Source organism: Camelus ferus, chromosome 7 (genome assembly GCF_009834535.1).
Source record: "Camelus ferus isolate YT-003-E chromosome 7, BCGSAC_Cfer_1.0, whole genome shotgun sequence".
NCBI classification, from domain to species: domain Eukaryota; kingdom Metazoa; phylum Chordata; class Mammalia; order Artiodactyla; family Camelidae; genus Camelus; species Camelus ferus.
Window position 1 is genome coordinate 73798276 of NC_045702.1, and position 15283 is coordinate 73813558.

The 15283-nt window shown below is 37.1% G+C and overlaps 2 protein-coding genes across 12 annotated transcripts in view; one reads left to right on the forward strand and one right to left on the reverse strand.

Annotated features, from left to right (window-relative positions):
- The window catches only part of PHTF2 (putative homeodomain transcription factor 2), a 171924-nt gene extending 162641 nt beyond the window's left edge, over positions 1-9283 (reverse strand). For 9 of the 11 annotated variants that reach the window (XM_032484147.1, XM_032484143.1, XM_032484146.1 and 6 more), the window contains exon 1: positions 9111-9282. The gene's annotated coding sequence lies outside the window, so the exon portion shown is untranslated. Of the gene's footprint in view, positions 1-9110 lie in introns of all 11 variants that reach the window. The other 2 variants (XM_032484145.1, XM_032484144.1) reach the window with 1 other exon arrangement.
- A 263-nt stretch (positions 9284-9546) lies between these two features.
- Positions 9547-13506, forward strand: TMEM60 (transmembrane protein 60). Its single transcript, XM_032484148.1, has 2 exons — positions 9547-9832; positions 12825-13506. The coding sequence occupies exon 2, from the start codon at positions 12875-12877 to the stop codon at positions 13274-13276; it is 402 nt and encodes a 133-aa protein (XP_032340039.1). The 5' UTR covers positions 9547-9832; positions 12825-12874; the 3' UTR covers positions 13277-13506.
- Positions 13507-15283: the final 1777 nt, after the last annotated feature.

The window sequence follows — 15283 nt, forward strand, 5'->3', positions numbered from 1 at the left end:
AGATATTGCATGCAAAAAAATGAAGGTGAACCCTTATCTTACACCACATACAAGAATTAACTCAAAGTTGATTAAAGACCTAAAAAGTAAGATCTAAAACTATAAAACTACTAGGAGAAAATTTAGGAGGAAAATTTCATGACATTGAACTTCATAGCAATGATTTCTTTGGCAATGATACCTACCACACACGCAACAAAAGCAAAAATACACAAATGAGACTATATCAAACTTAAAAACTTTTATGCATCAGTGGATACAATCAATAAAGTGAAAAGGCAACCTATGGAATGGGAGAAAATATGTGCAAACTATGTATCTGTTATGAGGTTAATATTCAGAATATATAAGGAACTCTTACAATTTAACAATAGAATTTAACAATGCAACATTAAGTACCTCAATTAAAATATGGACAAAAGACATGAAAAAACATTTCTCCAAAGATCATATACAAATAATCAGCAAGCATATGAAAAGATGCTCAACATGACTAATCACCAGGGAAATGCAAATTAAAGCCATAATGATATATCACTTTATACCCATTAGGATGGCTACTATCAACAAAATAGACAATTACAAGTGTTGACAATGATGTGGAAAAATTGGAACCTTTGTGCACTGCTGGTGCAATGGTGAAATGGCACAATCACTATGGAAAAGAATATGGAGATTCCTCAAAAAATTAAAAATAGAAATACCATATGATCCATCAATCTCATTTCTGGGTGTATATCCAAAAGAAGTGAAAGCACAGACTTGAAGAGATACTTGCATACCCATGTTCACAGAAGCACTACTCACAATAGCCAAGAGATGAACGCAACCCAAATATCCTCCAATGGATGAATGATTAAGAATACATAATAGAGTATTATTCAGCCTTGAAGAAAATCCTGTCACACACTACAACATGGATGAATCTTGAGGACATTACACTAAGTGAAATAAGCCAGTCACAAAAAGACCAATGCTTTACTATTCCATTTATATGAGGTACCTAGCATAGCCAAATTCATAGAGACAGAAAGCGGAAGAATGACTGCCTGGGTATGGAAGGAGTAAAGAGCAGTTGTTGTTTAATAGGTACAGAATTTCAGATTTGCAAGATGAAAAAGTTCTGGAGAGCTGTTTCACAACAATGTTAATGTACTTAATACTACTGAACTGAATACTTTGAAATGATTAAGATGGTAAATTTTATGTTATGTATTTTTTTTACCACAATTTTAAAAAACTCAGTAAGTAGAAGCTCCATATATACAGTTGACCCTTGAACGATACAAGTTTGAACTGCGCAGTACCACTTACACAGTTTTTTTCTCAATAAAAATATACTACAGTATTACATGATCTGTGATTGGTTGAATTCGCAGGTGCAGAACTGTGGATACAGAGGGTTGATTATAAAGTTATACACAGATTTTTGACTTATGTTGATGGTCAGTGCCTCTAAACCCCACACTATTCAAGAGTCAACTGTACTCAAGAAAGTAGAAGAAAGCATGAGTATGTAAAAGAGAGACATGTAAGATATAGATAAGACTCAAATCAAACTTCTAGAGATGAAAAATAAAATGTCTAACAAGAAAAATATACTGGATGAATTAACAGCAGATCAGAAACTAAAAAGAAGAAAAGGTTAGTAATCTTGAGGACAGAGAAAGAGACATTATTCATATTAAAACAAGAAGTGGAAAAAAAGATTTAAAAAAGTAAACAGAATCGGATAGCTGTAGGACAATATCAAGTGGCCAAATTTAAGTGTAACTGGAGTACCAGAATGAGAAGGGTGAAGAAACAGAAAAACTATCTGAAGAAACAATGAACAAATTTTTTTTTAAATTTGATGAAAATGATAAATCTATAAACCAAGAAACTCAATGAATTCCACATAAAAGTAACAGAAAATTACACCAAAGTACATCATAATTAAAATGCTTAAAACTGATGGTAAAGAAATCATCTTAAAAGCACCCAGAGGAAATAAAGACTTTCAGTATAAAGAAATAAGGATAACAGTAGATTTCATGTTGAAAAAATGCACAAGAAGACAGTTGAACAGTATCATAAAAGTTCTGAAAGAAAAAAAGAACTGTCAATTTAGAATTCTATACCCAACAAAAATATATTTCAAAACTAAAGTCAAAAACAGATTTTTTCCAAACATACAAAAGCAGAAAAAATTCATCAGCAGTAGTTCAGCATTACAATAAATACCAGAAGTCGTCCTTCAGGAAGAAGGAAAATGATACTAGATGGAAAAATAACTCCAAAGGAATAAAAAGCCTTGATAATGGTAAACATGTGAGTAAATTTAAGAGCCCTTTCACTAAAACTTATTTTTAAATTCCTTTAAAAGATAACTGACTATTTAAAGCTAAAAAAACTAAATATACATTGTGGGATTTTTAACATATGTAGAACTAAAATGTACAACAATAGCACAAAGGATGAGAAGGGAAAATGGAAATATACTGTTATAAGGTTCTTATATGATAGGAGAAGTGATGTTTTACTCAAAAGTAGATGTGATAAGCTAAAGATGTTTATAACCACGACAAACAAGGAAATTTTAAAAAGAGCTATAGATAATAAATAAGCCAATAAAGGAGACAGAGTCACAAAAAAACAGTCAAATAATACAAAAAAACAAAAACGAACAAAGAACAGATGGGACAAAAAAAGAAATTGCAAGATGGAAGATTTAAACACAACAAAATCAATCATCACATTAAGTGCAAATGGTCTAAATTAAAAGGCAGAGATTAAGAGACTGGATTTTAAAAAGGCAAGACCCAACTATATGCTATCTACTGAAATCCAATTCAAACAAACAAATAGGTAAAAAGTTTAAAAATGGAAAAAGATATACCATGCTAACACTAATGAAAAGAAAGCTGGAGTGGCAATACCGACAAAGTAGATTTCATAGCAAAGTGTATTACCAGAAGGCCATTTCACAAAGACAAAGAGATCCAACCATCGAGAGATCATAACAAACCTAAATATGCATGTATCTAGTAACAGAACTTTAAAATATATGAAGCCATACTGATAGACTGTAAGGAGAAATTGGCAGGTCCAAAACTATAGTCAGAGATTTCAACACACTTCTCTCAAAAATTGGTAGTACACATAGACATAAAATCTGTAAGGATAGAAAAGACTTGAACAATTCTATCAATCAACTTTATCTCACTGACATTTAAAGAACACTCCACACAACATTCTTTTCAGGTGCATATAAATCATTTACAAAACAGATACATATTATGGGCCATAAAACAAGTCTCAATAAATTTAAAATGACTCTATTCACGCAATGTATGTTCTTTGACCACAGTGAAAGTAAATCAGAAAACAGTATCTGAAAAATCCCCAAGCATTGGAAAACTTGCGTACATACCTTTAAATAACGAGTAAGTTCAAAGAAGAAATCACAAAGTAAAACTCAGCAGGGAATTCTGAACTGAGTACAAATGAAAATATGACACATCAACATTTGTGAGATGCAGCCAAAACATTATTTAGAGAGGAATTTTACAGTATTAAACATTTATATCAGAAGATAATAAATTAATGAATGAAATTTCCATTTTTAGATTGTAACTAATCAAGAGCAAATAAAACACAAAGTAAACAGCAGAATGGAATTAAAAAACAGAAATCACTGAAATTGGGAACAGAAAATCAAAGAAAACCAAAAGCTGCTTCTTTAAGAATACCAATGAAACAGACAAACATCTTAGTCAGACTGAACAGGAAAAAAATGAGAAAATACACAAATTAACAGGAATGAGAGAAGGGACATTGATTTTACAGATAGTAAAAAGACAGTAAAGGAATATTCTCAACAATTTTATGGCAATGAATTTAACAAGTTAGATTAAACTCACAAATTCCTTGAAAGATAGAAACGATCATGCTCACTCAAAAATAAATAAATAAACTTTTGTCTATTAAAGAAATTGAATTTATTATTAAAATCTTTCCCACAAAGAAAATTCCAGGCATAAATAACCTAGTCACTTAATATTGTCTTAAGTTTAACATACATGGAGAGATCATTTATTAACTGTCATGTGCAGGCACAAAGGAAATAAGTTTGATATGGTTATGTTAGTATTTCAGCAAAATCATTTTAGGAAGAAGCTATGTGAAGAATTGGTTAGTATGAGGATAAATTAAAAGTAAAGAGACTAATGACAAAAATCTCAGGAAGAAATGATGAGGAGATGAAATAAGTCAGTAGCAAAAAGCATTTTTTTTTTAATTGAGGGTGGGTGTTGAGATAGGACATGATTGAAAGAAAGATAACTATTAGAATGACCATATACTGCTTGACCAAACATGAAAGGTATGGAGAGTAAAAGAGTAAGGATGCTCCACGATTCTTGGCTTGAACACCAGAAGAGCCATTCATTAGAATAGGGGACACAAGAGAAGTAACAGATTTTGGAAGAAGGTATGTTTATTTTTCACCCTATGGTACATTTAGACATTCAGTGCCCAAAAGGTAGATAGGTAGATAGGAAATGTGATGATTTATCAAATCACTACTTAGGAAATCTGTATAGTTAAATTAACCTGCTCTATCTCTCAGGATTACTTGCAATTAAAGCTTTCTCTATAATTGTACAATTAACTGTACAATGGCTTTTCTCTGTTAAAAGAAATTTAGGGATAAGTAAAGTCGTTAAAAGATCTCACAGAACAAGTCCCTTTCCCTATACACTTAATTCACAGTACAGAATACCCACTTTCAGTGATCGTTTTTGTCATTTAAAATAGTAAAATCCTATTTATTTGCCTATCTAGTTTAATGAGTCTGACCTACTTTTTTCAGGAAAAAAATTAAGAATGTGAAGCTCTCTCCTCATCTTTTCCCTTCTTTTTTGTATGTGGTTGCAATGATTCGATTCTTTATTCAACTCTGCCTGTTACCTACACATCCTATTGCTTCCTTTTAAGGTTTTGTTTGTTTGCCATTTTCTGGCTTTCCTTACTCTATTTGAGAATTCTATTTCTTAAAAAGTATACCTGTTTAGGGAGGGAAGGGTACATATAGCTCAGTGGTAGAGCATGTGCTTACCATTCATGAGGTCCTGGGTTCAATCCCCAGTACCTCTATTAAAATTAATAAAAACCTAAATACCCCCCTTAAAAAAACAAACAAAAATACAAAAAAAAAAAAAAAAAGGAAAATTGAAAAAAGTCACCTGTTTAACTTAGTTGAACAATTGCAGCAACCTTTCTTGTGGGGGCAAGTCTCAAAAGCCAGGCAATGTATCAAGTGTTTCACATATATTAGCTCATTTAATTTTCAAAATCTTGCAAAATAGGTATCTCCATTTTATGATTAAATAAAAGTAAACCTCGAAAGATTATATAATGAGCCCAAAATTAGACAACTGGTGGACTACAGAATTGAGACTTGAACGTAGGTGTGCAGAGCACCAAAACTTATGCCATATAATGTCCATAAGCTTTTTGCCATCTGTAAGAGACCTTTTACTGAATGTTTGACTAAGGTGCTTTCATTCATCAACAAGTATGAGTGCCTATTACATGACTTCAGAATTTCTGTAGATACTTTTAATAGGCCCTTCTCCTACTGTTTCTGAAACTGGAAAGCTGCAGACAGTGCACTTTTTTCCCTTTACTTCCTCTCATTAAATGTCAAATTTAATCATGCTATGATTATTATCAGGTAGTGGTTCAGCCACAGCCATTTCCTGCCCCAGTTCCTGTTCAAAATGAAGTCCAACATATTCTCTTTCCTAGACTTCTAAAATTACCTGTTCTAGGAAGCAGTTTTTACTTATTTGAAAACCCACCTTGATTATTTTGTGTCATTTTGGCAATTTATATGAAGCTAACAAGTTGAACTAAAAATGCAGTTTTCCTAAATGTCATTTAATATTTTCAACTTAGTCATATGATTCTGGTTATCAAGTGATCCATATTTATACATCCAATTTTATGGTTTTGTGCTAACCTGAGGGGAAGATATAAACATGGGACTTTTTCCACAGATTTTCAAAGAACAGTCCCAATTTAAAACATTCTGTCCGACTGTCAGGTCTCAAGTTTCAGTTCATAAAAGACAGTCAACATATATGCAAAGGATAGTTTTGACTCTACACAGCTATAGAGTAGGTAAGGGGATTGAGGGAAGGCAATCAGTCATTTTAGGATTCTTCTTTTTTAAATAATCCCAAAATACATTCTACAAATTAAGTGCAAATAAATGCATCTGGTTGTAGTAGTCGTCTTTTACAGCTCCAAATGAAATATCACAATGAAATAATGAAATAGTTGCTTATCTGAACTTCATTTGGAAATGAAGTTTTAAGTGACACCACGGAAAATAAGTATTAACAGGTAAATATTAAATAAAACCTTAACAATGCACAAACTAATGAAATATTCCTATAATTTCAGTATCTAAGCATGCAATTTCTAAATTCGACCAAAATCACCCAGTCATATTTATATACAATTACCATTTAAATTTGACCTTCACAAATACTTTCTATACAAAGCCACAATTATTTGCTATTCCCTCAACAATCCATATTCCTATTCTGAGATTCTGCCTCCAGTTCTGTGTTGTTTGATGGCTTCCTCATCAATGAAAATTATCACTCACCCATTAAGGCTCTAGAGATAGCTCCTACTGAACCTGCAACCCCTTCTCTACTCTACTAAAATTCTTTGTTCTTTCTTCTTTATTCACGGTTTACCAATGTGCCAGTACTTTACATATTTAGTTTAATACTAATACTCCCCTTTGAAGTATTATTGTGTCCACTTAACAGATAAGGAAACTAAAGATGAAAAAGGTTTGGTAACATGTTTAAGGTCACAAAGCCAAATAGGAATTCATTTGAATTTCAAATGAATTCTCTTTCCATCAAATAGCTGTCTCTCCAACTAAAGGGATGTTCCTCAAAGACAGCAAAGATGACTCCATCCTCATATCCCCACCAATACTCAACAGTGCCTATTAAACAATGAACTCAAAGTGTTACTGAATATTCAGTTTATGATTTTGCAGTGTTATTTTCCACTGATGAGTCTCCTTCAACCAAATCTAAGAAGCCATTTTTCCTGTGGTAGTAAAGCACATCATGGTATACAGGCTTTGCAATCATATTGCTTAGATGTAAATTCCACCTCCACCAACTTATTAGCTGAGTAATCTGCAACAAATGAGTTAACCTAAGTTTTGGTTAACTAGTCTATAAAATAGGGAGGGCAGTAATCACAGTACCTATCTTTTGGGATTATAAGGGTTAAATGAGGTACTATAGAAGCAATCCAAATAATTTTACACCCTCTTTTTTTTTTTTATTACATGCTACCCCAGATTTTTCTTTGGCTCAGTCTAGTGGCTTTTTCACTACAAATTCTATGCAATTTTGTATTAAATGGACTAGCTAAAAAGATTCATGATTTAAAAATGCTCAGGCCGCCTACTTGACTTTTAGGGCCAACTGTCTAGTGCCAGTTTGGATTCAAAAAAAAGTTTACTCTTGGAGGTTTGACTATGCAAGAGTTCTCCCACTGTGTATTAGATTTGCTATCACATTTCCCCACCAGAAAGTTTGAAAATTAGAACACAGACATTTCTTACTTCACTACCACCTAACTTAATACCACCTGATGCATGCGGACAACTAACCTGTGGGGGAGGCAGGCTATTTCCCCAGCAAGTAAATTTAGGTGGAAACACCTGTGTCTGGTCTCAGGCACAGCTCATTCTCCAGATTCCTCTAGAATCTAGAGGCTGAGCCACTACAACAGGGGATACTCGTTTTCTTCTCTTAAACTTAGCAACCTTATTCCAAAAAGTTACAATTTCAAAGTGTTATGCTATTTTACAGCTCTTTAGGCTAAAGTGCAATAGTCTCCAAATTCTCAGAACTCCACCTTAAAACTTTAAAAAATGTATGAAGTCCAGTTGGTGAGGAAAAAAAAGTTTTCAAAAATACATCATCCCTAGAAACAAGAGCAAATACTAAGTCTATAGCCAGTCTCAAAGGGGAAAAAAGAAAAACCTTAAAATGCCTAGTTGGCTAAAGCTAACCAAAAACTGTAAAATCAGAATAATGCAAATAACAAACTAATCTCAAAGTAAGCATGATATATCATCAAGGAAGAGAGCAAGAGTATATTAAAAAATACTTAATATATTCCCCACGAATTTTAAAATTACTTGGTATGTAGATACTGAGATTAACAAATTGTTCCAGATTCAGTACTTCCCTAGTCAGTGTATGCTGATATAAAGCAATTCCTTTTTTTTTTTTTCTTTTTAAAGCCAGGCTAAAAATTAAAAGGATGATAGATTAATGACAGAATAATCTAAATTCTACACGGAGGTGTTCACTTAGAAAACCATGACTCTAAGAAACAATACCAGAACACTGGCTGTCAACATCAGGAAGATAAAAATAAGAAAAGGTGAAGCATGCTTATTGACCGCAGTATTGTTTCCAGACAAGAAATATCCCTTTAAGGCCCGTGCCAAGGATTTCACTACCCGCTCCGCAGTCAGTGCTGGAATCACAAAACTAAACTGTTGCCCGCTCAGTGAGTGCAGGGCAGCGACCCCCACCAGTCGGCTTCCAGCGCGCCGAGTTGCCCCCTCCTCGGGCCGCTAGTTGGCCTCTCTCCGCCGGCCCGGGCTCGGCCACCCGGTGGCCCCGCATGCCCTCCAGGACCAGACGCGCCCCCAACAAGGCGCCAGGGGAAGGAAGCGAAGGAGAGGGGCCGCGGGAAGGGGCAGAGGGGCGGGAGGCGGCGCCGGGCTTCGGCCCTTAACGAGCAAGGCTCGAGGACAGCGCGGGCTCGAGAGGAGTGAGGCTAAGCCTCCGTTGCCGGCCAAATGACGGGAGGGGACAGCAAGTGACCCCGGCGCGCAGGTGCCGGCGGCTGCCTAGGAAGTCAGCAGCGGAGGAGGGCGACGCGTTGTCCCCGGAACCCCCCACCTCCATCCCACCCGCCTCCTCCCTCGTCCAGCTTCATTCCCGGATTCTGTCAGAACCCAACGACCTCCACGCCGCCCGCCCGAGCGCGGAGGTGATGCCAGCTCTTACCATAGGAGAGGGCGCCGCGCCGCTAGGAGGCGGCTAGGGTGCGCGCGGGAGACTCCGAGGCGAGCGCCACCACCGCCGCGGGAGCCCGAGGAGTCACAACGAGGCAGCCCGCGGGAGCGCTGCCTCCAGAACCGTCGCCCCGCCTCCTCCCCCGCAGGATTTTGCGCCGGAGCCTGCAGTCTCCGCGCGCTGACTGGAAGAGCGAGCGGAGGGGCGGGGCGCCCGGCTGGGCGGGGCCGAACGCTGGCCGATCTAATTGGCGTCTGTGTGCCCAATGGGACCAAGGACGCTTCGGGCTATGGTTAGACTGACATTCTTCCTAGCCAGTAGCAGTAGAGAGGCGGGCCCAGTGGCTTCTTTTATTGCGGCGTTTTCCACAAACTTAAACGTACGAAAACGTCGGTTGGTTTGCGCTGACGGCCAAGTGATCCAATTACCGCAGGGAAAGGGGCTTTGACTCAGATTGGCGTCCTCTCTACCTATAGGGTAGGCCTAGGGCTGTGAGAGCCTGCCCCGGATGTGGGCGCGGTCCTGAGGTAGACTTGAGAGACAGCCTCCACCGTGGTCGTTTGGAGAGGCGGAACTGAGATCTTTTTGTTGATTATCATGTGATAGGTTCTTGATTTAATGGAGAAAAAAGGGTGGAAAAGGCCAAGGATCCAAACTGGGGAATTTCTTGATCTTCGCGCCCCTCCCCTCTCTCCAGCCAGCGGCGCTGCCAGGTGAGTCTGGGGCTCCGATGGGCCGGTATCCCCCACAAGTGAACCTGCCCCCCCCACCCATCACACCTTCTCCCCGTCCCCCCCTCCCCCCTCCAGTCCCCGGGCGCTGGCCTCCGGATGCCTCCGTGGGCTGTGCCGTCGCTTCTCATTCCCTCACACTCCCGGGCCCAAACGCATATAGACCTGCTTGGCACTAGGCGTCTGTGTGCATTGTGGGTCACATCGTGCAAAACCCGCATTCAACTCCAAAATTACCAGGCCCACAGCGCAGAATAGGGGGAGTCAGGGTAGGGCGCCGATGGAGGACCCTTGGCATTTGGAGACGGAGGGCAAAGATAGGTTAGGAAGTTCTAGGGACAAGCAGGCCCTAAAATCAGATAAATTGTCAGCAAAACGATGTTCCTTTGAAGGATGGTCAAGTTGGCCAAGGCCGTTGCAGCAGGAACCTTTCGAAAGTGACTCATTATTAAGAGGAATTCTGTGTTGTGGGCTCATTAAGCAAAACTGTCTTTGGAATGGAGCGAATTCACCTGGAAGTGTACTGGCAGTCGGGAGACACAGCTGATACCGAGACGCTAGAGCTGTGGCTGGGCCCTTTAGATTTCCATCTAGGGGCAACACAGGTTTTAACAATGGATAAGGAAGCGCATGAACTTAACCATCTCCCAGGTGCCAGAAATAATCACCTCAAATGGAAGATACTTTAGTTGAACAAATTTTTGTTTTGGAGCATGCAACCCTCTCCCTTAAGGAGAAAGAATAGTAGTAGTAGGAGATACCATAGTTTAAATTAATGAAGATTAATAAATAATGTCAGGATCGTATATCATCTTTGTACCCCAGCATCCACAATCCTTCAAGCATCATTGAAAAATCAACAGAGTGCTTCCCAGTTCAGGGCATTAAAATGTGCCAGTGCATACAAAACTTCGTTGCAGCCCATATGATAAAACTTGTAGTCACAAGACTGTGTTCTTAACAGCCTTTCCACCTCCAGTCTTAAAGTACGGTTCGAGTGCAGCTACCATTCCTATGACCAATTACTACTCCTGTATGAGAAAAAAAGCAGCTTGACTCATCTAATGGCTGGCTGACAGAAAAGTTATGTTTAAGCAAGTGTTTTATCATAACCTTTTTAAAGGTTCACTAAAATGGCCAGATAGACTGGAGATTAGGATTGAGCAAATTCAGTTTACAGGATGAAATCCATCTGTAGTTATTAATCAATACACACCTCTCCATATCTTCCAAATTCAGTCCCACATCCCACTCCAGTAGCTTCTGGCTAGGAAAGGAGGCCAGCACAAAAAATGCCTTCTTGGGAGCAAAAGCATCTGTTTCTCATACTGCAGTAATGAAGTATCTGCCAGCTAAGTAAACAAATGGAGTGCAAGCAGATGGGTGTAAGGGAAAGAGAGGAGTTAGGAGACTTATAGGTTACTGTTGAAATAAACCAGATATATACTCTTGCACCATGATAGCTACACATTGTTTTAAAGTAGTAGAGATGCAGCAATCAAAATTAGTTCTAAAATACAATTATTTAAACATGATAGTCTAGGGCATTTGATTCATCTAGCCAGTTCTTTCACCTTTTCCTTGTTTCTTATCTTCTTGTATTTTTACTCTTATCTATGTTTCTGTTACATCCCCATTACCTTATGGTCTTTTCGTGTTTCCATGAAGTGTCCTCTCTCCAGTCTATCACTCCCCAGTGGCTTGTTTCCTTCCATTTACAGTCATACTTAGATTCCTACTTTCCTGAAAATTTCTTCTTGATCTTTCCTTTCTCTTATCTTTCATCTTTTCTTCTCCAAATGTTTCAAAGGAATAAAATGTCAACTGTTAGCATTTCATTATTTTCTGTTAACTCCTCACCCAACTATATGCAACCTGGCTTCTGATTTCCCATTCAATTTGCCCTTTTTCCAAATGGTCACAAGGTTGATATAAAAAACTTTAGTAAGTATCAAACATAGTGTAAACCCGTATATGAAGATTAAGTAAATGCTTATACTTAAGTATTTTAGATGAATGCATTCCCAATCAGAATTCCAAGTTTTAAAGAATTAATGGTTTTAGCTGAAAAAAATGAAATGGCAAAATAGTAGAAAATAATATGAAAAAGAAAATAGTAAATAGGTATGAGGCCGCCCAGATATTAGAACATATGCAGTAACAGTCATACAGTACTAATGCAAAATAGAAATAGAGATCAGTAAGACAGCATAGGGCTACAAGAAATAGCCCCAAGTTTTGAATAATTTAGCATCTAATAATCACAAAACATCAAAAGTTTATTAAGTGATCTTACTAAATAGCAAGTAGTAAAAAATCTATACCACAAACCAAAAAAATGAGATTATTAAAAAGAAACGTTTTAGACTAAAAAAAGTTATTTAAAAGAATTTTAATGAGAAAATTTAAAAAGTACAAGACCCATAGATTAAACTAAGTGAAAATCCAGTGTTATCAATATTATTTAGCCCAATGACATCTTTACAATTGTAATTCTACTTAATTTTTATTAACTGGACTCTCCTTATTAAAACTCTCCTCACTTGACTTGATACCACCTCTTCCTTTTTCACTTTGTGCATGCTTTTTCTTAGTAGTCTTTGAAAATGAAAATGTATATATGTGCAAAGGTACAAACAGAGCTTGACGACATCCCTGAGATGCAGGAATAAGATCATAAGTACCTGGACTTGTGTGACAGCAATGAAAAGGAGCTGACTGTTCTTGAGACATTTTGAATAGAACTTACACCCAGTGGATATACAAAAAATTGCATTTGGTCACAGGTATAAGGAATGATGGATATAATGTCAAAGATGGCTACAAGTTTTATAGATTATTCAAAGAAGAATGGTAGAGTGTTCTAAAAATTAGGAAATCTCTGATTGGGAAAGGGCCAGCTTTCTAAACCAGGAATAGAAATGATTTTTTTTTCTGGTATCAAAACAATCTTGACTTTTTTTCCTTCTCTTAGGGCATATTTCCCTTTTTTCGACTCCGCAGCAGCCTCTTTAAACTGTTTAAATGAGAATGTCCTTGGCTCAGAGAGTACTACTCACCTGGCTTTTCACATTACTCTTCTTGATCATGTTGGTGTTGAAACTGGATGAGAAGGCACCTTGGAACTGGTTCCTCATATTTATTCCAGTCTGGATATTTGATACTATCCTTCTTGTCATGCTGATTGTGAAAATGGCTGGGCGATGTAAGTCTGGCTTTGACCCTCGACATGGATCACACAATATTAAAAAAAAAGCCTGGTACCTCATTGCAATGTTACTTAAATTAGCCTTCTGCCTTGCACTCTGTGCTAAACTGGAACAGTTTACTACCATGAATCTATCCTATGTCTTCATTCCTTTATGGGCCTTACTGGCTGGGGCTTTGGTAGAACTTGGATATAACGTCTTTTTTGTGAGAGACTGACTTCTAAGGACATCTCATTTTATTGCTGTTCAACAAGCTATCATTAAAGTGTTCTGAATCCTTGCAAGCTTGAAGAATGCCAGAGAACTGAGAAAAATACCAAATGTAGTTTTATACTGCCTCCATAAAGTAATCTTGGTGAATCATGGACTTCTACCGAAAGCTTAATAATATTTGAGTTGTTAATTTCCTTATTGATCCTATATAAATAAAGTTTGTTTTGGGCCTTATTTTTCTACTTGACTCTTGAGTAATGTGTTGTATGTATGTGGTCAATATTTAAAGTAATCCTTTAAAGAAAACCTTTAATCTACATAGTTGGGTAGAAATTTAATATATCATGGCCCCATTGTGACGAAAGTAAATGGTCATTTGTGCTTCTAAATTATGAAGGAAAAACCTAGTTACTAAAAAAAATCAGGGGTGCAAATAACGTTTACATTCAGAAAGAATATGAGAGTTTGACACTTTTTATCTAGGCTAAGTTCACTGTTACCTCTGCCTTCTATTTGGAACAAATAAATTACAGGTAGCATATTAAAACAGAGCAGGAGCTTGCCTGTTTCTCATGTTAGGGAAACCATACATCCTGGTTATGTCAGCACAGGCCAGTTTATATTTATTGTCCAGAGATCTCAAGGAATTAGTTCTCCCTTCACTCTTAGAAGTGTCTTGGCTTGAGAAATTATATGTCACCCTACTAAGGTAAGGTATATAACCTTTTTTTTTTTTTATTACTTTTGGGAGAAGTTAATTAGGTTTATTTATTTTTTTAGAGGCAGTACTGGGGATTAAACCCAGGACCTCGTGCATGCTAAGCATACTGTCTACCAATTGAGCTATACCCTCCCCACCTTGTAACCAATTCTAATAAAAAACAGGTGGCAGTACTTTTAAGCATTCCAAAGGGTCTTAAGGGTCCTATAATCCTAAAGCAAGGTGATTGTTCTTATCCTGTATAGCCCTCACTTTTAGCTTTGGGAGGAATCCAAAATAGTACTTTGTTCATTTTTAAAACATCTAACAAAGTGATTCCTGGCTGCTAATACTTGAGCGGATTGCTTAAATACAGCATTTTGGTCTAGTTCTCCTTTGTAAAGACGGATAATGTGACAGTGTTTCAGCCACAGTGTTACAGATTAATACAGCATAAATCCTTGTTTGAAACTACAGAGCTGGGCTAAATAAATAAAGACTGACCAATTAGAAATGTTTTCCTGTCTTATAATTGGTATATGTGAGTATTTTGGGTTTGTAAAAATAGAATTAAGGAGGGTAGTTAATTTGAGGAACATAATATTCTGATACTTGATCAGGTATTCGTAATTCAATTGAGAGATCTAAACTATTTGGTTTCTGGAATCTATTATCAGATACATTCAAAGCAGAAGAAAGCTTTCATCTATGAGAAACCAGATAGGAGGATTCTGTAGATTAGGAAAAACTGATTTTGTGAAGTATCATCTAAGTATAATTCCTAATAGGGAAGAGGATTGCACCACATGCAAACAATCAGCTAGGTCAGGAGTCAGCAAAATTTTTCTGTAAAGGGCTATATAGTAAATATTTTAAGTTTTGTGGGCCATATGGTTTCTGTCATAACTACTCAGCCTAGCTTTTGTGGCAAGAAAGCAGCCACAAGCCATGGCTATGTTCCAATAAAACTTTATGGACTGTGAAATTTAAATTTTTTATAATTTACACATATCACAAGATATTCTTTTGATTTTTGTTTCAACCATTTAAAACTGTAAAAACCATTCTTGTGTTACAGGCCATACATAAAGCAGGTAGTGTTCTAGATAAGGCACATGGGCAGGCATTTGCTGACTCCTGAGCTAAGCTGCAAAATAAGCAAAAGCAAAAATTCTGTATGACATTACTAAGAGGGAAGGTGGGACAGGTCTCCAAGGAAAGGTGAGAGAAATTGGGTAAAAATTACATGTAAAAAGCAACACAATAACCAACCTATTTACACGGGAGGGACTGATCAATTCTAATAGTATC